Source organism: Neolamprologus multifasciatus, chromosome 5 (genome assembly GCF_963576455.1).
Source record: "Neolamprologus multifasciatus chromosome 5, fNeoMul1.2, whole genome shotgun sequence".
NCBI classification, from domain to species: Eukaryota; Metazoa; Chordata; class Actinopteri; order Cichliformes; family Cichlidae; genus Neolamprologus; species Neolamprologus multifasciatus.
In genome coordinates, this window is record NC_140443.1 from 29,225,882 (window position 1) to 29,245,790 (window position 19,909).

The 19,909-nt window shown below is 41.7% G+C and overlaps 1 protein-coding gene across 4 annotated transcripts; it reads left to right on the forward strand.

Annotated features, from left to right (window-relative positions):
- The first annotated feature begins 21 nt into the window (after nt 1-21).
- Nucleotides 22-19,895, forward strand: pfkfb4a (6-phosphofructo-2-kinase/fructose-2,6-biphosphatase 4a). 4 transcript variants are annotated; one of them, XM_085158686.1, is made up of 14 exons: nt 22-3,130; nt 10,355-10,471; nt 10,599-10,695; nt 10,788-10,854; nt 10,955-11,029; nt 11,106-11,162; nt 11,243-11,364; nt 11,474-11,681; nt 11,797-11,943; nt 12,033-12,137; nt 12,709-12,838; nt 14,102-14,164; nt 14,261-14,325; nt 17,384-19,895. In XM_085158686.1, exons 1-14 carry the CDS (start codon nt 3,076-3,078, stop codon nt 17,441-17,443), a joined length of 1,368 nt encoding a protein of 455 aa, XP_085014812.1. In that variant the 5' UTR covers nt 22-3,075; the 3' UTR covers nt 17,444-19,895. The 4 variants fall into 4 exon arrangements, with proteins under 4 accessions (XP_085014812.1, XP_085014813.1, XP_085014810.1 ...); XM_085158687.1 differs by lacking the exon at nt 17,384-19,895 and adding an exon at nt 15,867-16,685; XM_085158684.1 differs by lacking the exon at nt 22-3,130 and adding an exon at nt 7,286-9,397.
- Nucleotides 19,896-19,909: the final 14 nt, after the last annotated feature.

Here is a 19,909-nt window from a genome sequence, read left to right on the forward strand (position 1 = left end):
CTGCAGATCAGTCTGGTGTCCTGTTAACAGAGCAGCACTCAGACTGTCCTGTAGCTGCAGTGGGCTAACGGCTGATTGTGTTGCATTGGCAAGTTGTGTCAGTTTTCCTGAGAAATTTCTTATGTGTCACTGTGGTGATAAAATGCTTCCAGTAAATTGTGACTACAGTTTCTCTTTAAAATACAACCTTAGCAGGGAGAAAGGAAACCTCTTATGTTGGGTGAATCCACTTCACATAGATGCTAAGATTTTCCACGTGGTGGTTCTAAACACGCTCCTAAACTTAAAATAGGAGTTTTTGTGTGACAGACACGTTTCCTGTGGATGTTGCAACATTTTTTCTTTTTTTTTGGTATCGTGTATTTCAGGCTTTGTCAGGCTGCTATTAATAGGAGCAGCGAAGTAGTTCTGTGGGACGCAGCCATCTGACATGTCATTCAACTGCAAAAGGTCAACATTTTCATGTTTATGATTGCAACCTTTAGCCCACTTTGGTCATGTGATGCTGAGAGTGTTAAGGGGACGCTGATCATAAAAAGCTACTTGGCTTTTCTGCCTTTGGGATGTTGCCATACTGTCAGCGGGACTGCGCAGCTCTTCCTCGGGCCTCTGTGAACGTAAGAAGTTTAGAAGTTCTGAGAATAAAACAATAAAGTCTCAGCTTTCCCCGAGTGAAATATCACAGCATATTCCAAAGGATGTTTTTTTCCTCGTGACGTGATTAGGGGAGGGAATGTTTTTGTGCTAATCGCTCCATAATACAGAGACAAGTCCAGTCATGATGTATCACTATGTCTCAATTACTAACATGATGTTGACATGACAGTGTCTTGAACACTTCCCTTTTTTTGCGTAATTCCACAAAAGCAAAGAGTTGCAAACCAAAAGGATGACAATAAAAATAATAAAAGCATGCCTGCTTAAGTTAGGAGTCTGTTTCCTCAGTGGGAGATCACAAATTACATCTTTGATTGAGTCATTTGGTTGCTGTTATCAAACACAGTTTTTTCAAATGTGGTTATCCTGGTGTACTGTGAGAGGTTTTGGGTGTGAGGCTAACAGCAGGAGCATAGGGTGAGTGGAGTGAGTGGTTTGATCTCTTTAGCCTTTAGGGAGAAATGTGCTGAAGGTCGGTGGAGAGTTACGTGACTTTCCACTGTTTCTACTCCACCCCGTCATGAATAGTCTGTGTTGTACGTGAAGCCTCCCGAGTCCTGGTCATTTCCATTTCCACGTGTTTTTCTGCCCATGCCTCGTCGTTTCCCCGGTGTCGTCCTATCTTATCTTTTCTGTGCGTTCGTATGCGAGGCTGTCTTATTCTTTATTCACAGATCTGCATTTGCAGGCTCCTGCTTGACAATTAGTCTCACCATCACTATTATAGTTAAGGGTATCATCATTGCCACCAAAATAGCCTCAAGTCCTCACAGGCATGTCACATGATGCTTATATTATCTCCAGAGGGTCACAGTGCTTGGTAGCTCAGTGCATGTGTGCTTCGTTTCATAGCATTGTATGGAAGATCGGAGAATTCTTTACTGCAGCTATAACTGATACTTAGATGCGCCTTGACTTCATTTTTTTTTCACAATTGTTGTCTTAGAACTTTAAATAAATTAAGTTGGGTTTTGTCACAGAAAAATATGAAAAGAAGCACAAAAATAAATGTTAGTACCATTGGAACCACCGAGAATCTCTTCAAGATCACAGGTCTCCGTTTGGTGTGATTCATCTTGCACTGATCATACTGCACACATAATATTTTGTAGTCTTTCTTCCATTCTTTCCGTCACAGGTGCAATAATTCTCCGAAAACTATTTTATACCAGGAGTCTTCCTGTGTGTATTGTCCAATTAAACGCAGCAGAACTGTAAACAACAGGCCCCACTATTGGCTGAGTTACGTCAAGGCAAGGAGGAGCAGTCTTCCTGAGCTACAGAGAACAAGTTCTGCAAGTATGACAGCTCCTGGAAAGCTTTTAAACTTTTTTTAAAAATAGGATTTGGCTTTCACATTCAGCAGTAAATAAGTGACGTGGTTCAGTTTCTTTTTTTGTATTATTTGAGCAGAATATTCTATATGGCTAAGTAGGATAAAGAAATTTTAGAGCACATTCAGCATACACTGGATGATTTTTGAGTTTTTATTGTTATGGTATGAACTATGGAGGCCTGTGTAATTGAATGATTCTTTCTTGAACTGTGCATTTTATAAGCCATAAGTGTCACGTGAAAGCAGATGAGGTGAAGCCCCAATAAGCTGCAGTGTTGTGGACGGGTCCCAGAGGTGCAGACGCTGTACCCCCTGAGCTGGATTGAGAATCAGTTTTACTGATAGTATTTTTTTAATTAGAAAATCAATTTTACTGTAAGTGAAATTAAGCCATACAGTTTGGTTTTACCCATACGTTATAGTAACAACAAGCCCATGGTAATATTATAGTTAACTGTAGCTTAGAGAATCTGACTCAAGAGTACAGTGATTTCTGAGTGCATGGGCCTGTGCAAGTCCAACACAAGTCAGACCTGGGAAAGTCGGCTTCCCCTCAGATATATGACTGTGGAACTTAATAAAAAAAAAAAAAGGTCATCGCCTGGTCGCGAGACTGGCTTTAAACCATGATCCCACTGAAGACCTGCAAACCAAACCAACGTACTGCGCGTTTATGGATATTTTCCAAACCTGTTCATGATATATATAGGTTTGAGTTTATGCTGTGCAGGTATTTTTTGTTTTGTTTTGTTTGTTTTTAAATGAAATATCACATCCCCACATCCCTGTCAAAGTTGGCTGCCAATCCAGTCCTTCTTCTTTTGCTCTGCCTGTAAGGGTTGGGCTGGTAAAGACGTTCCGGACAGTCTATACGTGGGTGGGGTGTAGGAGGGTCATAAGGCAGGTAGGCTGCTCTTTCATTATACCCATTTTGTCGAAAGCCGTCCTCCTGACTCCAGGTTCCCGCATACGTACACACGCGCGCGCACATCGGGGGTGTGTACAGTGAGCATCAGTGGCGCTGGCTGCTGTTGGACGCACGTACACACCGCCAGGCACTGCGCTCCATCAGACGGACGCCCATGATGAGAGGCTGCTCCAGCAGGTCCAAGCTCTCGCAGAACCAGGACAGAGCGGGTAAGAGGCGTCGATTTCCACGCTCCTCGGATCCGTTCGTTCAGCACTTTGAATTGTTCTCCTTTAACAGACAGACAGCGTAGGACGGCGAGGGGCAGCCCTTAAAGACGTAAACAAGAGTCGATGCCTGTTGGTGTGCTGGCGCTTTCACCTTTACCCTACATAACGGCAGCTGGCGACAGTCTCTGGGTTTTTCTCCTAAATAGTTGGCAGACTTATTTGGAACAGCAGCAGCTTCACAGCTACAGCCGGGCGGCTGTTTTAGAGCTGCTGCTAGAATAATAAAAAAATAATAATAATAACAAAAAGACAATGTTAAGATTTGGGCGCGTGCGTGCGACACATCTTCCAGGTTATTAGTGTGTGCCATCACCGGGCTGTGATTGCTGTCATGGCCCTACACTGATTCCTGTGGTGCTGCTGGAGAGGCTGATGCTTTGCGTTTTATGGCTGTTTGTTGTGACTGATCAGATCCCGCTGCGATGTAACCGCAGCCTGACGCCCGTGTCTGCTTCATCCTCGATCGTAATAAGCTTCGGGCTCCCCCACACTCCCCGTACGGCCAATGCCGACTTTACTACCAAGTGTAATGTTAATGTCCACTACTATATTAGGGAATGACTTGTCCAGTATGTTACAGGCTACAAGCGGTTAGCTGCAATCAGAGCCTGACAGCTACTGGGAGGAGGAGGAGGAGGAGCCCGGCTCAGCTCCGTTTCCTGTTCATGTTCTCCAGTGGAGCTTTTTAAGACGACACTGAAAAATGTGCGAGAACCTCCTGCCAAGCAGGAGTATCAGTGGAGGATTGTCAGTGGCTGATTTCTCATAGGCCGTGTACAACTTTATGCAAATATCCTTCATCTGATGTTCTCTAGCTGACTTTTACGCAGTTTTGCGGTTTCTGTCAAAACTTTTTGCACTGCAGCATGTTTATTTGACAGCTGAAAATATAAAAATAAATCACGAGTTACTGTGCCATTTCTTCGTGGACCTGATGAACCTGACATATATTATAGTCTACTAGCAGACAGGGAATTTGAGCGTGTAGGGCCTATTTAATTAGAAAACCTCCATCAGAGCATATTTAGGTCAAGGGCCCTGTTGCTACCCCATCACGATCGACTCTGTGCTCGAAAATAGTATAACTATAACGAGAGGTGGGTAGGGTAGCCAAAACATTGTACTCAAGTAATAGTAGCACTACCTCAACATAGTTTTACTCAAGTAAAAGTAAAAGTAAAAGTAGCCGTTCAAGAAATGACTCAAGTAACAGTAAAAAAGAATTTAGTTTAAAAGAAATGCTACTTTAGTACTGTGTAACTGATCATAACATCTGATTTAATGTTTAAAAATGAGATAATCAAACAGACACAAATATAAAGTTTAGTGCAAATGTTGGTATTTGAAATACTGAAAATCAAAAAACAACAACGACTTGACATAAACTGTAGGTTTGTGTCAGTGTCTCGTGCATTTTTGATTAAAATGTGTTTATTATTCATGCAGTGAAGTTACACTGAGTAGAGTAGCGAGAAATTTTTCTCAAGTAAGAGTAGCAATGCTTCATAATAATATTACTCAAGTAAAATTAAAAAGCACAGTGCAGTAAAGCTACTCCTAAAATATTTTTTTCCAAAGTACTCAGGTATATTTAAATGAGTAAATGTAATTAGTGACTACCCACCTCTGATTATAACACATAAGCATAAGAAGCAAACCCGAGAGTGTAAAGAGCTTTGAAAAACATATTAGGTACACCAGTGCAGTGATGTAAACCTTTTATACAGGTCTGATCAGGTCTGCATAAGTTCCGCCTTTGTGAAGCTTTCTGTGTTTAGCTTTTATGTTTAGTGCCTGTGTGGTGTGCTAAGGTCTCTGTCCACTGCAGGGTTTTGCACTCCCCCAACTGCTTTACTCTGTTCACCTGAGATGAAGAGCACATGACCTAACATATTATTGTGCATATATGACAAAATTGGACTTGCAAAAATTAGTCACCAGTGAGATGTGTTTTCAGGCTGGTGAGTTTGATTCCAGTAGCAAAGTTTAATATACTAATAGACTGCAGACTTACAGATGAGGACAGATGGAGAGCAATACTGCCATCTCATGGACATTGTCAGGGAGTGGAGTGAAGTGTGTGAGCATGTGGGGAAAAAGTTGTTTGCCATATAAAATGTGAAAGAAAAGCAGATCTTTTTCACTTTACGTTTGATGTAGTGCAAAAACTATGGTTTTTGGACAGGTCTGTTTGTGAGTATGAAAATAGAATAAGTGGACTCTGACTATGACTAATGAGTTGAAACTCAAAGCAGTGCTGTGGTGTATAATCCCACATAAGTGTCATCTTGTTGCTCCACACCTTCAAGAGTCAGGAGGAGTCAGGAGCAGCAACTAGTCATGGCTATCTCTTGGCCATGACCAGGCTAGTTGCTGCTTCAGGACTATTTACTGTTATTTTATTACATTTTACAGACACATACATTTGAATCGGGAAACACCAAACCCTTGTACTCAATTAAAACTAAAACAGCTTTCCTAAAGACACACACACAGTGTTTTTCCTGCTGACTAGACTTCTGCGAATCAGGTCAAAGGTTAAAGGTGGAAAGAAGTATGCTGAAAACGTGGTTGCCAGGTTGGACAGTGATGAGAGGAATGGATAAAAGTGAAAGCACCTATTTGGCTACAAAGGGCTATTGAGGTCCATTTAAAGTAGAACTTTTAGGTTTTCGTTAGTGAGTTTATGTAGAAGTTCAAAACTTTAAAAGAAGAAGAAGAAAGAAAGGAAGACAGCATGACTTTTACATACCTGATGTCTAGGAAATGTGTTGTTTATCAGTACTCCGCTGAGTGCATTTGAAATACAAACATGATATGGTTTTATGTGATAACACATATTGTTGAGTCTCCTAATCATCATATGTTTTTTCTTATTGTTTGTTTTAAGCATTATACATCGGTTTATGACCTTTCAGCTAAAAGTAAGCATTTGTAATTACTGTCTTTTCAGCATTGATTGCTTATAAAATGGGTTCTGACCTTCATCTAAATCTCATTTATAAACCAACACAACTAGAGTAAATAAACAACACATGATCACTTGACCTTTATGAACACACTCACCATGTAACCCGGAGCTCTGGGGTATGACTTTTCCAAAAGCTACCTTGGATTCAAGCGTTCCAGTTAAGGTTGTAAACCTGGAAATGTGAGTTAGGCTGCTCTCCGTTTAAATACAAGCAAACAAAATTTGTGCTGACAAGGTCTGCTCTTGTCAAGAAATACTAGTTGTGTAAAGCATGCTTCTGTTGTGATAGCTTTTACAGGATCTTTGTCAAATTGTTATTAAGCTTTTCTAAAGACCTGTGCATTGATTAGTCCACAATAAGGTAAACTATATAACTAGAGAAAAATCAAGACTGGTGATCCACTCTTTTTTTTTTCTTCCGCCTGTCCCGTTTGGTTCTTTTGCCATCAGAATTATTGTCTAAAGGCAAAGAAAGATGCCCAGTGGATTTACTTTACCAAATGGACCATCCCAGCCTTGTTGTATTGGTCTATTTGATTCACCTTTGCTTTTATTGTTTATTTTATTTTATTTTCACTTGCTACACACGGGACAGGCATGACTGAGGGAAAGAAAAGGGAGAAAGAAAGAGAGGTAGGGAAAGAAAAACAGCGGGGAAGAGGAACGGTGATAAAGGGCAAAAAACAACAAAACAAAACAAAAAGACAAAAAAATACATATATCAATCACCTGGATCACCTGTTGAGAAAGAAAAAAGAGAAAACAAGCAAAAAAAAGAGAGCAATATAATAAACAACATCATCGCGATAATCTATGTGAATATAATAGTAAATACTAAATATTGAATATTATTGTGCAGCTCTTAGGATCAACAGCTGGTGATCTACTCTTGAGGAGTGAGTGTCCTGCAAAGTTCACACTGGGGGATTTGCATGCACTCCTGAAATAGGCAACAAAGTAGATAGTTTAGAGAAAAGGTAGTATACAGTGTTCAATGGTTCAATGGTAACCTTATTGTCCCCAGTGGGAAATTGATTTGCAGTATGTCCACACATGAAACAACGCGCGCGCGCGCGCGCGCACACACACACACACACACACACACACACACACACACACACACACACACACACACAACACACACACAAACAGCCCAGAGAGAACAGCCCAAATGTTATCATCAACAAAGTCCAATGTCCAGTAGTGATGGCAACAACGCTTATGGTTTAGTGTTATTAATCATCACAATAGCAGCAGGTGTAAAAGGCACTCTATGTCTCTTGGTTACTAAGGTTACTAAGTCTGGTCTTATTGGTCAAAGACAAATTACCATGCCAACCAATGATACAAAACATTAAAATACATCCAATAAAACCTTTATAAAAAAGGGTCACCATTTCAGAATCTCCTTGGACCTTTTTCACTGTAGCATCAAAATGTGACTCAAAGGACAGACCTTATCAAGAACAACCCCTAATTACTTAAAACTATCCACCAGTTCAGTTGCTGCACCATGTACTACTGTTGGTGCAGGATGGGGGGATGGCTTCCTGAAGTCAATTACCATGTCCTTACTTTTCAAGCTGCTGATCTTAAGAATGACTGATCACACCAAGAAGCAGACTCATCCACAACAGGTCCAAAAGTCTAAAATCCCACCAACAAGATTAAAATCCAGTTTAAACTGGTTAAGAAGTTTATAAGCTAAGAGATGTGGCTGTATAGTATTAAAAGCTGAAGAAAAGTCAATCAATGGGAGCCGAGCATGCGCTTTGGTCTCATCCAGATGGCGATATAGGAAATTTAATAAACTGACCCTAGCATCATACAAGGCCTGTTACTGAAATTATAATTATCACTTATTAATAAATGTATTAATTAATGAGTATTGGAGAAAGCATGCTATGAAAGAAGCCAATGCAAACAAAGTCTAAGTTTTCGCTCCGCTGATGTTACGCACTGCTTTTGGGACATGCTGTAGACGACAAAAATGATGACAAGAAAGCTGAAGTTGTGGAGCAAGGCAGATGCCAAACTTCAGTACCAACTGTGAAGCACAGTGGTGAAAATCGTGTTTTGAAACTCCTTTGCTGTCTCTGTGCCTCTGTGCCTTGCGATTACTGAAAAAACAATGAATTCAAAACTGTATCAAAATGTTTTATGGCAGAATGTCAAAGCAGCCCTTCGTTATGTAAAGCTTAGGAGAGGTTGGTTGGTACAACGGTGACCCAATGTCACTGTGAGCACTTTAAGCCAAATGAAATGCTGCTGAGGACCATTATAAGAGGACCATTAAAATCAAGACCAGCCAGAAATATTTTTGAGCTTAAAACTGTTATTTAGAGGTGGGACAATGCAAATGTCAATGCTGCTATTGGTGCTAGATTGAAAGTAGGGCAGTAGGATTTACACTAGTTTCTATCCTCTAGGTTTAGTATGTAGCGCACTGATTTATTTATCTATTTATTTATTTTGCGGAAATGAAAAAATAGACCTCAAATACTGCACTATAAAAGTCCCTGAACCTTTTTGTGTTCACTGTCACATCCATTTTACTTCTCGCCTATAGCACAGTGAAACAACAGAAGTTGACCCAAAGCGTTTTAGAGTTTTAAAATACACGAGAAGCTGAAAGGTGTGTCATTGTGGAGAGTAAACGTCACAGTGATTTAATTGTCATTAAAGTGTGTTCATAAAATGCAAACTGATCGTGATGCATGTCATAAATCATGACACCCTGCTCCCTGTTAAATACGCTGCTTTTATAAGTTAACGATATTGATATCAGCAATACTGGCCCCGTAATTATTTGTTATGGGGTAATCGGTGTAATTATGCAACGATTGTGTTTTGTGGTTGCGCAAAACATATAAAACTTACGTTTAACCACAAAATTGTTTTGCGCCTGTGCTGTGATCATTACGTCCAACTGCCGGTTGTTGGTATCGGCAGATCAGGTCACGTGACAAGTGGCACAGAGAAAGAGAGAAAAGAGCGCTCGTGCTGTCTCCATCCCGCCACACCAACGCGGATGAAGCACCGGTCGCCTTCAGAGCAGCATCACGGGAAGAAGCCCCGTGTGCCTGCTGCCGCCGCGGCAACCTCCACCTCACCGCAAGACGGAATGGAGGACAAAACAGCGACAAATCCGCGGGAGCTCACGCAAAACCCCCTGAAGAAGATTTGGATGCCGTATAAAAACGGCCTTCCTGAAAAACACATTTGTCAAAGGAAGGGTGCGTATGACGTGGCGACAACAGTTAGCTTGACTATATAACGTTTGTGGTCATATGAGTATCAATGGTTGTGCTTCACAGTTTCTCCGGAACCCTTTTTACCCTTTTTTCTCTTCCGCGTGCGCGTGTGTGTAGAGGCTTCCAGCCCGCCGTGAATAATGAGCGCTGGGTCAGTATGCATTAATATCTGTGTGGCAGTAGCTGCCGTTACCGCGGGGAGTACAGTTCACAGAGGTCAGACGTCTCTCTGCTGCAGCAGCCATCTGGTTCGCACGCTTATGTAAGGACTCACATGATGCTCGCCGCACATGAAGGCTGCTCGTATCGAGGAGAAAGGACTGGTACGAGGGATGACCCTCTGTGTCGACCGCCGGTTGTAAACAGGAATTGTATCCCCGCAGTCATGCGGCTCATTCGCCGTGTGGCTGTGCTGCTGAGTTTTACCAGCGCGCCGTAGCACGGTCAGGGTCTCCTCACTGTGGCCTGACTCTGAGAGGATTATTGGAATGAGCGGAGTTTAAAATAATGAGCATGTGGCGAGTGGTTGACTGCTCTCTGGCCCAGTCACCTGTGTACGCAGTGGCTCAGTGTGCTGGCTTTCTCCAGATGTCTGTTGCAGTAAAAGTGCTGTTTCACAAGACCCCCGACACATCTTACACCAACTGTGACCTCTGTTATACTTCTGTCACTCCACGTTGTCAGGGTGGTGAGACTTTATCAAGATGAACGATATCAGCACCACGCAGGCACACACATTCTGATAATGCCAATCTAACGTTCAAATTATATCTTTATAAATTGTGTAATATGAAAGATAGCATTTTAGAGCCAGTCTCCTAATCTATCCCCAAACCTGGTTGTTGACGGTCTTGATTGAGTAACTGCGTGTTTTTAAATTTGACTTTCGTGTAAGGGATCAGCTCAGGACTGAAGCTTCTTTGATCTCTTTCATTTCAGTATGTATGACCAACTGTCCCACACTCATTGTTACCGTGGGCCTACCTGCCAGAGGGAAGACCTACATCTCCAAGAAGCTGACCCGCTATCTCAACTGGATCGGAGTGCCCACCAGAGGTACATGTGCCATAGAGTTGAACAGAGTGTGTCAGATTTTCGTAAAATTATGCACAAGAGCAGAAGCAGCAGTGAGAGTGTTTTCAGTGCAATTAAATAGCTTTTGCCTCCATTTTTTTCTCTTTAGAGTTTAATGTTGGACAGTACAGAAGAGAGTTTGTAAAGATCTACAAGTCTTTTGAGTTCTTCCGTCCGGACAACGAGGAGGGGTTGAAGATCAGAAGGTAAGGGTGCTTTTGGCATCATGCTATCTTAACAAGTTATTTAATCACTAATCATGTAACATTTTATGGCCGATTGTCTGTGATTTTCACAGAAAGTGTGCTTCAGCGGCATTGAACGATGTGAGGGAGTACCTCACAGAAGACGGAGGCCAGGTTGCGGTGGGTCATATGTTAATTATCACACAGGCTGAGATATTTTCTTCAGCTCAGATACAGAGTGCAGTGCTAAAAAGCTCATATAATCTGTGTGTTACTACAGGTGTTCGATGCAACAAACACTACCCGAGAAAGAAGGGAGACCATCCTGGAGTTTGCGGAGCAGAATGGCTTTAAGGTAACCTGGCGGGCTCAAAGTGAGGGTTCGGGTTTTGCTGGCGGTCACACTGACTCTGTCTTCTGTCTTCCCTCAGGTGTTCTTTGTGGAGTCTGTGTGTGAAGACCCAGATGTCATACAGGAGAACATAGTGGTGAGTGTCTGTGTTTGTTGGCACTGTTTTAACTCGTTAGAAGATGCAGGGCTCACTCCTCTGCTGTTGCTCTACTTTAGCAAGTGAAACTTGGTAGCCCGGACTACACCAACTGCAACACAGAAGAAGCAGTGGAAGATTTCATGAAGCGGATTAAGTGCTATGAAAACTCGTACGAGACACTGGATGAGGTTCTGGACAGGTGAGGTGGAACCTGGTGATGGTGTGTGTGTCCCCATTGCAAAACTATGGGAGTAACCGGCTTAAAAAACACATTTTCTTATTGTATTTTATCTGTGTTCTCCCCTCAGAGATCTGTCCTACATTAAAATCATGGACGTTGGTCAGCGGTACTTGGTCAATAGAGTGTTAGATCACATCCAGAGCCGGATTGTCTACTACCTCATGAACATCCACATCACACCCCGCTCCATCTACCTGTGCCGCCACGGGGAGAGCGAGCTAAACGTCAAGGGTCGTATTGGAGGAGACTCCGGTCTGACAATTAGAGGGAAGGAGGTACAACGAAAGTTTACAATCAAAGAAAAAATGTCTTCTAAACCTTTACCTGTCTTCCTCCTGACTGCATGAGCTATTGTGAAAATAAATAAAGGTTTTGTTTTTTTTCCTCCAGTTTGCTAAGAAGCTGAGCAACTTCATCCAGGAGCAAAACATTAGCGACCTCAAGGTATGGACTAGTCAGATGAAGAGAACCATCCAGACAGCCGAAGCCCTCAATGTGCCCTATGAACAGTGGAAGGTCCTGAATGAGATTGATGCTGTAGGTGGTGCTCTCTTGGCTTCCGCACATCACTGTTGACTACCTCTTTGTGCTTCTGTGTTGAAGTTTAACCTGTATGTGCATTTTAGGGTGTGTGTGAGGAGTTGATGTATGAGGAGATCCAAAAAAACTACCCTCTGGAGTTTGCACTAAGAGACCAGGACAAATATCGCTATCGCTATCCAAAAGGAGAGGTCAGTGGTTATTTTTTAACATGTGGAACATTGCTAATGCAGAGAGGATTTTCCTTTGTGGGTATAATGAAGTGCTCTTTTTCTTTCTGATAACCACAAACATGATCTAATTTGATCTTAATGGCTTCTGGCAGCCTACTCTGTGCTAATGAGCTTCAGCTTCTCAGACAGTATCGGCTTAACACTAGATCACAGTAAACAAAGGCTTCAGCATTAGTCTGTGTGTGTTTAAGGTGCCTGCTGGTCCTTTCTCACCTTTAGTTCATTCCATTACCTCTCCATTAATCTGTAACAGGAAGATGGATATGGGCATTAGCTGGTTGCCCAGTCGGGCAGTGACATCATGCTTTCGGAAATGTCATTAAATCCTATGTTAGTCTACACAGCCTGTATGGATTTTCCATTTGCTCAGATGTCATCCTGTTCACATGTGAATTAATTACTCTGCAGGATGTGTCAATGTCAAGTGGAAGTCTTATTTTAGACATTCAGTTTTTTATATTGTTTTGGGGATTCGCACCTTGCGTTCTGTCTGTGATTTTTGCCTTTTCTGTTGTTTTGTGCCACTCAGTCCTATGAGGACCTGGTGCAGCGGTTGGAGCCCGTCATCATGGAGCTGGAGCGGCAGGAGAACGTGCTGGTCATCTGTCATCAAGCTGTCCTGCGCTGCCTGTTGGCATACTTTCTGGACAAAACAGCAGGTCAGTCTTCAAACTGAAATGTCAAGAAACCTGAGAGGTGTAAGAGAAAAATAATTTTAGGAAACACAGTTTAGTGTAAAACACACACAACATTTTTATTGTAGATCACGTAGATCCTGGAGCTATCTGCTCAGTTTCATGTTCACATCTATTGAAGGCAGAGTGATAGATGAATTATTGTGCATGTCCAGTCCCCAGCTGCTTCCGCAGCTTCACATGCCAGACTAACTTTTGTGCACCTCACAGACCTTCTTGGTTGGGTTAGAGTCTTTAACTAAGATGCTGGATGAGAGGTTTGTGCGCTGACGTGTTTTGCATAAAGCTCATTTTTCAAGTGAGCAGTTGGAGATGTACGTGCCTGACTGACCTCATTTCTGTTTTTCCTTTATTTCAATAATTCCTCCACTTCAGAATTCTTCACTGTGTCACTGTCGCACACTCACACTGTACTTGAGGGGTATTAAAAACTGCCATATTGTATTTAGCGATTAATGGGTTTTTTCACCCCTCCAAAACAATGATCCACGATGAGTTTACTAGCAGACAATGTCCTTGCTGTTATTTTGAAAGTGACCTTGCTGTTAGCCAGATAGTCCACGATATCATTAGCAACCTCTCATGAGTGCAGCCTGTGACAGCAGTCTTTGTTGTGAGGCTGCACAAACTAAACTGCAGGTCCAAGAACGTGGAGTTGGAGTCCATCTGCTAGAAAATAATAATAATAATAATGGATTGCATTTATATAGCGCTTTTCGGGGCCCTCAAAGCGCTTTACAATTCCACTATTCATTCATTCTCACATTCACACACTTGTGGAGGCAAGCTACAGTTGTAGCCACAGCTGCCCTGGGGCAGACTGACAGAAGTCAGGCTGCCATATCGTGCCATCGGCCCCTCTGGCCATCACCAGTAGGTGGTAGGTGAAGTGTCTTGCCCAAGGACACAACGACCGAGACTGTCCGAGCCGGGGCTCGAACCGGCAACCTTCCGGTTACAGGACGAACTGCCAACTCTTTGAGCCACAATGGCCCCAAAGAAAGCAGAGAGAACTGATTTGGACCCATTCTTTATTCATCACAAAATACTTGTTTACTACCTGATGAATTATATCTTTCATTAATTCATTTTAAAAAGTGGGCATGTGACTCCTTTAGCATGCACATGCACGAGTACCTGCTCCCACTATGATAAGAATGTAAATATGTGAAAAGCACTGTGTGTACTTATACGGTGGTTCTCTAATGAACTCATCTTTCCATACAGAGGAGCTTCCATATCTGAAGTGCCCGCTACACACGGTGCTGAAGCTGACACCGGTGGCCTACGGTAGGTCCGCTGTCGTGCCAATGTGCAATGTACAAACTGAATATACATCTGCTGCCATATAAACTAATCAAACAAACTTTCTTTCTGCACGCTTAGGCTGTAAAGTGGAGTCCATCAGCCTAAACGTGGATGCAGTGAACACGCACAGAGAGAGACCAGCGGTGGGTAGCATGACACACACACGCACACATTAAACAGACACATACAGCAGAGCCTGCTTTCTCACAGGTAAGGTCGCTCACTGTGGTGCTTCTTTCTGATTTCCATGCTTTCGTAATCGATGCAGAGCTGGCTCGTTTGGCAGATCCTGTGTTGGTTACAGACAGTGTTGGTCAAGTTACTTGAAAAAAGTAATCAGTAACTAATTACTGATTACTTCCCCAAAAAAGTAATCCCATTACTTTACTGATTACTTATTTTCAATGGTAATTAATTAGTTACTTTTTAAAAACACGATTTACAACCTGAATAGGTGATAAATAGATCTTTCAGCCCAATTCTTCTTTTTCTGCATAATCCATCATACAAAATGAAATCAAATGGAAAAGTCTCTTTTTTTTAAACTTGTTTTATTAGTTTTAATCTTTTAACTTTATGCATCATGCAAAAATGTAATTATATGCACCATTCTCTGACTTGAAGAAATTTGTTTAACATTTAAACCTATTTTCTGCACATTCCAGCACATAAAAGAAAATATTTTTTTGTTTTTACACTCAGTTTTTCAAATAGATGCAAGTAAAACACAGCAGAAAATGAATAAAATCAAAGACTAGCGGTCCTGTTGCTCTATTTTCACCTGTAAAGCAGGAGTGGGGCAGGCGGAGGTGTGCCCTTGTGCAGGTGTGCGCAGAGTTTCTCTGTGAATTTCCCATTACGTCGTAGCGCACTCGGTGCTTGTTTAGGGTTTTTTTTTTTTTTCACTGTAAAAAGAAGTTTTCTTCCGACGCAGTGAGCAGCGGACGCTAATGTTTTTGTCACTTTTTATGGAATCAAACTCAAAGTAAGGTCAGTACTTCCACGCTTTAAACGCTGCACGCTCATACTCTCTCGATATATTATCCATTGTTGATCTGCACACAGCTGTTGCCACGAACATCGCACTCACTTACGTCATTGTCATGAGACATTCTCGCAAAAAAAATCACGGTTTTAGTAACGCAGTAATGCAGCGTGCTTACGGGAAAGTAACGGTAATCTAATTACGTTACAAGTAACACGTTACTGCCCATCTCTGGTTACAGATTAATGAAACACTGACTAACTGCTCCTCACATTCTCCCTCATTTCCTTTAGGTAAATAGTCCTCCAACTGGACCATTTTAACTGTTTTTTATTATTTTATTTTTTTTCTAACAGGAGTTGATTCTGAACAGCGATGAATTCTGCATAACAAATACTACAACAGTGAATGTTTTATGCCCTGCGTGTGTTTTATGGTTGAGCACTTAGATTATTTTATTTTTTAACTTTTGCACTAGATTGGCAAAACCATAAATGTGTGCATAGTGTGGTTTTCATTTCTTCTTGATGCTGTCACTCAAGTGGAAAAACAGATAAATCCACGTGGGGGGAAAAAAACGTTGAAACCTTAAACGTGATGCATTATTCCAAGTCTTTGACATGGTGTGTGCCCAGTGGATTTTATGTCTCCCTTGTGTTTTGATCCCTCCTCCTCTTTGTCTGTTTTTTTATCAAACAGAACGTAGACGTGTCGCGGATGTCAGAGGAAGCTTTGCTAACAGTGCCATCTCACCAGTGAGGCAGTACCCTCCCCTCCCATCACCCCCAACCCTCCCCCCTCCTTTAGTCCTTCATTACCCACACAGAACCCTTCAGATGCACAGTGTACCTTCAGGGAAAAAAAATCCGTGACTGAGTCTCTTTCCACTCTTCATGTCTTCTGTTCTTCCTTCTCTTGTAATAATAAGACGTGATGATGGTGGTAATCGACTGGAATCCAGTTTGTAATTTTTCATTTATTAATCCTGTCACGGACCTTGTGACAAGCTCATTCTCCTATTTTTGGAGAATGAATAAAAAAACAAAACAAAACAATCAAACAACAACAAATGAAGGTGTTTTTGAACTGATGCTGTACTCCCGACTGTGAAACAGTGACACTCCAGCACCTTCTGAAGTGCAGTCAGTGAACACGTTGTTTATTTGATTCTGTCTGTTGAACTGATTTTTAACCACGTTAACTTTTAACGGTGTGCCATCACTTTATATGTTTGTTGATAGCAGTCAGGAAACTCTTAAGGTTAGCGCTTTGTGACGTAGCCAAGTGGTGCAGTTTCTCTATATTTGCACATAAACTCTTGCACATGAGCTCCTGTTTAATTTGTTAAGATGTCCTAATACTGTCTAATGAAAATGCTGGAAATATGAAATTACACTTTTCTTGTGAAACAATGTGAAGACTCTCACAGTGTTTTTCACGTCACTGATCAGAACTAAGAGGAAACTATTTCTGTTGACTGTTTTTAAATAAACTACACTTCCATATCATGTATCTTTATCATACTCTTTTTGTGCTTCATTTTAGAAAGCATGGCATGAATCTGCTTCACTGTTTGATATTAATGAATTGGCAAAGACTTAAAACGGGTTTTCTTCGTATCTTCTGTGTACACATGAAACGTTCAGTGCAGTGCAAACCAGGAGACTGAGATCTCTCCCGGTCATTCATATGCAAAGACTCCACTGGGGTGAATAGCAAACAGCTAAACAAAACGCTCACTGTGCCAGTCACAGATTTCTGTCTGCACTGACTTCACAAGGCTCTCTGATTAAAATTAAACAAAATAAGAAAGGATATTTTAAAAAATTACATTTAAAGTAAAGAAAAAGTAGTAACAAGCATTTTAGGTTATTCTCAGGTGCTGCTGTGAGGTTTAGAGAAACATGTACTTACCAACTTCCAGACACCAATTACTTGGCAGTCTGCTCACGCCAGTGACTGTCATGGTGATGGGGCTCTCCAGATGGTGCTTTGGGCAAAAGAAATGCAAAAAGTCGTGGATGGAAAACTGATGGAAGAAGTCACAGCAGCAGCAGACAAAAGCATTAATATCCACTGACAGAGAGAAAAAAAGGCTTTCTTTTTTTTCACCCCAGTCAAAGAAGAGTCCTTGTTTTGGTGACTTGTGATAAAAGTGGGCTTGTGTTGACGTATATTCACTCAGGACACTGACGCTGCTGCATTCCTTCTTCCAGAACGTAAACGTCCAACGTACGGCTGAAGACGCCTTGCAGACCGTCCCTCCTCATCTCTGATACCTCTGCTGGCTGGAACCCGGTGATGCTGAAAGCTGGACCTTCCTCCTTTTTCTTCCTTTTTTTTTCACCTTTCCAAATGTGCACAACCTCCTCACACTGGTGACCAGCAGGTTAATGTCTCCTCCTTCCTCCTCCACCAGCGCCATACACACACACACACATTTCTCTGTTACCCCTTGTTTAAGCATATTTTTTTGAGGAACCTGCGAGTGTCCGGGCCTCAGTGTTCAGCGGGGCCCTCGGCATCGCTGTTCCAAATTATTTATGAATCAAAGTATTGTCTTGCACAGCAGTGAGTTAAACGCTTGGCTCACACAGCAGATTCCTGTCTGCCTGTTACTGTACTCGGTGTGGTTTCATTGTGTTGATTTTGCGCAGCAGTAGCACTAACACTGAAAGTTACTGTGATGTGTCTTGAAGTATTAACCCTGTGATTTTTTTTTTTCCCGCTCCATGTTTTTGATATGCAACTGTAGCGTGCAATCATCATCGGATGTGAAGCTGTGTTCAGTGATAATGTGCAATTTGTAGGCTGCAAACCTACTCGGACAACAGAGTACTATTTTTAAAGTGCTGATTCAGTAATAGATTAAAGGACTGGGTCGTTAATTTTTAATGGTAAACAAGTAGCCATTTCATTTTGTAGGGCTGGCTGGTGTAATAGCTTTCCTTAGCTATGTGGTGTACTGTATCTGCTTGTACAGTGTCAGCTGAAACTGATGTTTTTATGTAAATGATGATTCCACACACGGGCCTTCAGTGAAATACACTCACATGCTTTCACTCATTTCTGTGGAGAACACATCAGAGCATTAAACATGCAAAACAGAAACAAAGAACACAATATTAGCTTGAAGGTGGTGTTGTGGGTTAAGATTAAGAAAAAAAATGTACATCCCAACTACACGATAATAAAGATGTTATTTTTTTAAGCCAACCACTCCAATCTGTTTTCTCACTTGAGATTGTTGTGACTGCATACCTTGTGATGGGTTTCTTTATGAGGGTTTTGTGCAGTACTGGTTCGTGTTGTGGTTATTTCTTGATAATGGGATTATTTGTGGGCGGCGCAGTGGTTAGCACTGTTGCCTCACAGCAAGAAGGTCCTAAGGTTGACTCCATCATCTGGACGGGACCTTTCTGTGTGACCAACATGCTGCGCAGTGCGTGCTTAAAAACTTTAAGGAAACTGGGCGAGTAATTACACAACAACTGGACTGAAAATCAGTGGCAACAGGTCTCCAGGAGTGAGGGAGCCAAATCCAAAACGTCAAATCATCAGTATGTATGGAGGTATTTAGGAGAGAGGTCCAGCAGTGAGTGCCTATAGCCATCTGTAAAACACTGTGGAGGGGCTGTCATGGTGTAGGGTTGCATTTCAGCCAGTGGTTTTAGAGATCTTGTTAAAATTGATGGTTTTAAACAGATTAATCAGATTTTGATCAACCAGGAAACACCATCTGAAGCTAATCTGATTATCAACATTGAGCAGTGTGGGATCATCTTTGATGTCCTTCAAGAAGCCTGCAGAACTATTTCTGAAGACTCATTAAAGAAATGACAAGAGAGCTTACCTAAAAGACATCAGGCTGTGATTAAGAATAACAGTGATCAAATCAAATGTTGACTTACAAGCTGTTCTGCCTTTTAAAAAAGTATTTCTATGTGCGTTTATACCTTCCAATCAATTGCTGCATTTCCTACTTTCTTAGCAAAATATAAATATGGGGTGATTTAACACTTATGCACAGTACTGTACAGTCAAACGCATGGTATCACAATGGAAACTTAGGAAGTTGCAAAGCTATCTTTCCATTATTGTAAAGTTAATTTGGCTGCGTCCTCTTCGAGCCAGGACAGAAACACAAATCTCTTCCTCCCTGCGTATGACGGCAGTATCAGCCTCCACGAGTCACAACTTTTGTGAAGCATGTGTGTGTGTAGTAAGTACAGCTGCTCAAATTAAAGTGGATTTTTTTTTTTTTTTAGAAATACTTAAGGTTATTGTGAAAATGGCGCTTTCTTCACAGCACACTCAAGTCTTGATTTGGATCGAACGATTCGGATTAAGTTGTGAATGTGAACAAACACCGTCAGACGCAGCGACTCACACCCTGCCTGCACTTCCCCTTCCTGGCGGCTGAAACGGCGCACAGCAGTTACGCATAAAGCAAAATGTGGTTAAAGGGCAGGCTCAGAACAACTTCCTCTGAAACAGAGCAAATACATTTATAGGAACAGCAACAGTGCAGCAAAAACAGCAGCTTTCAAACACAAACAGGTATAAACAACTGAGTTTTATTATTACATTTCCGTATCTTCTTGCATGACTGATGGCAGTTTCTTTACAGTGAGCTCTTTCTACGTGTGACTTAACACTTCCACAAACAAGTATGTCCTGAACAGAGAAAATTTGGAGACAAATTTAAAACGACAGCGACAGAACACACAGACAAAGAAAAT

What these genes read in the sequence shown, in the direction of transcription:
- pfkfb4a (XM_085158684.1), top strand. Translation starts at nt 9,193, where the DNA reads ATGAAGCACCGGTCGCCTTCAGAGCAGCATCACGGGAAGAAGCCCCGT. An exon ending in ACACATTTGTCAAAGGAAGG is followed by an intron (nt 9,398 to 10,354) that starts GTGCGTATGACG and finishes CTTTCATTTCAG; the next exon opens with TATGTATGACCAACTGTCCC. An exon ending in GATCGGAGTGCCCACCAGAG is followed by an intron (nt 10,472 to 10,598) that starts GTACATGTGCCA and finishes TTTTCTCTTTAG; the next exon opens with AGTTTAATGTTGGACAGTAC.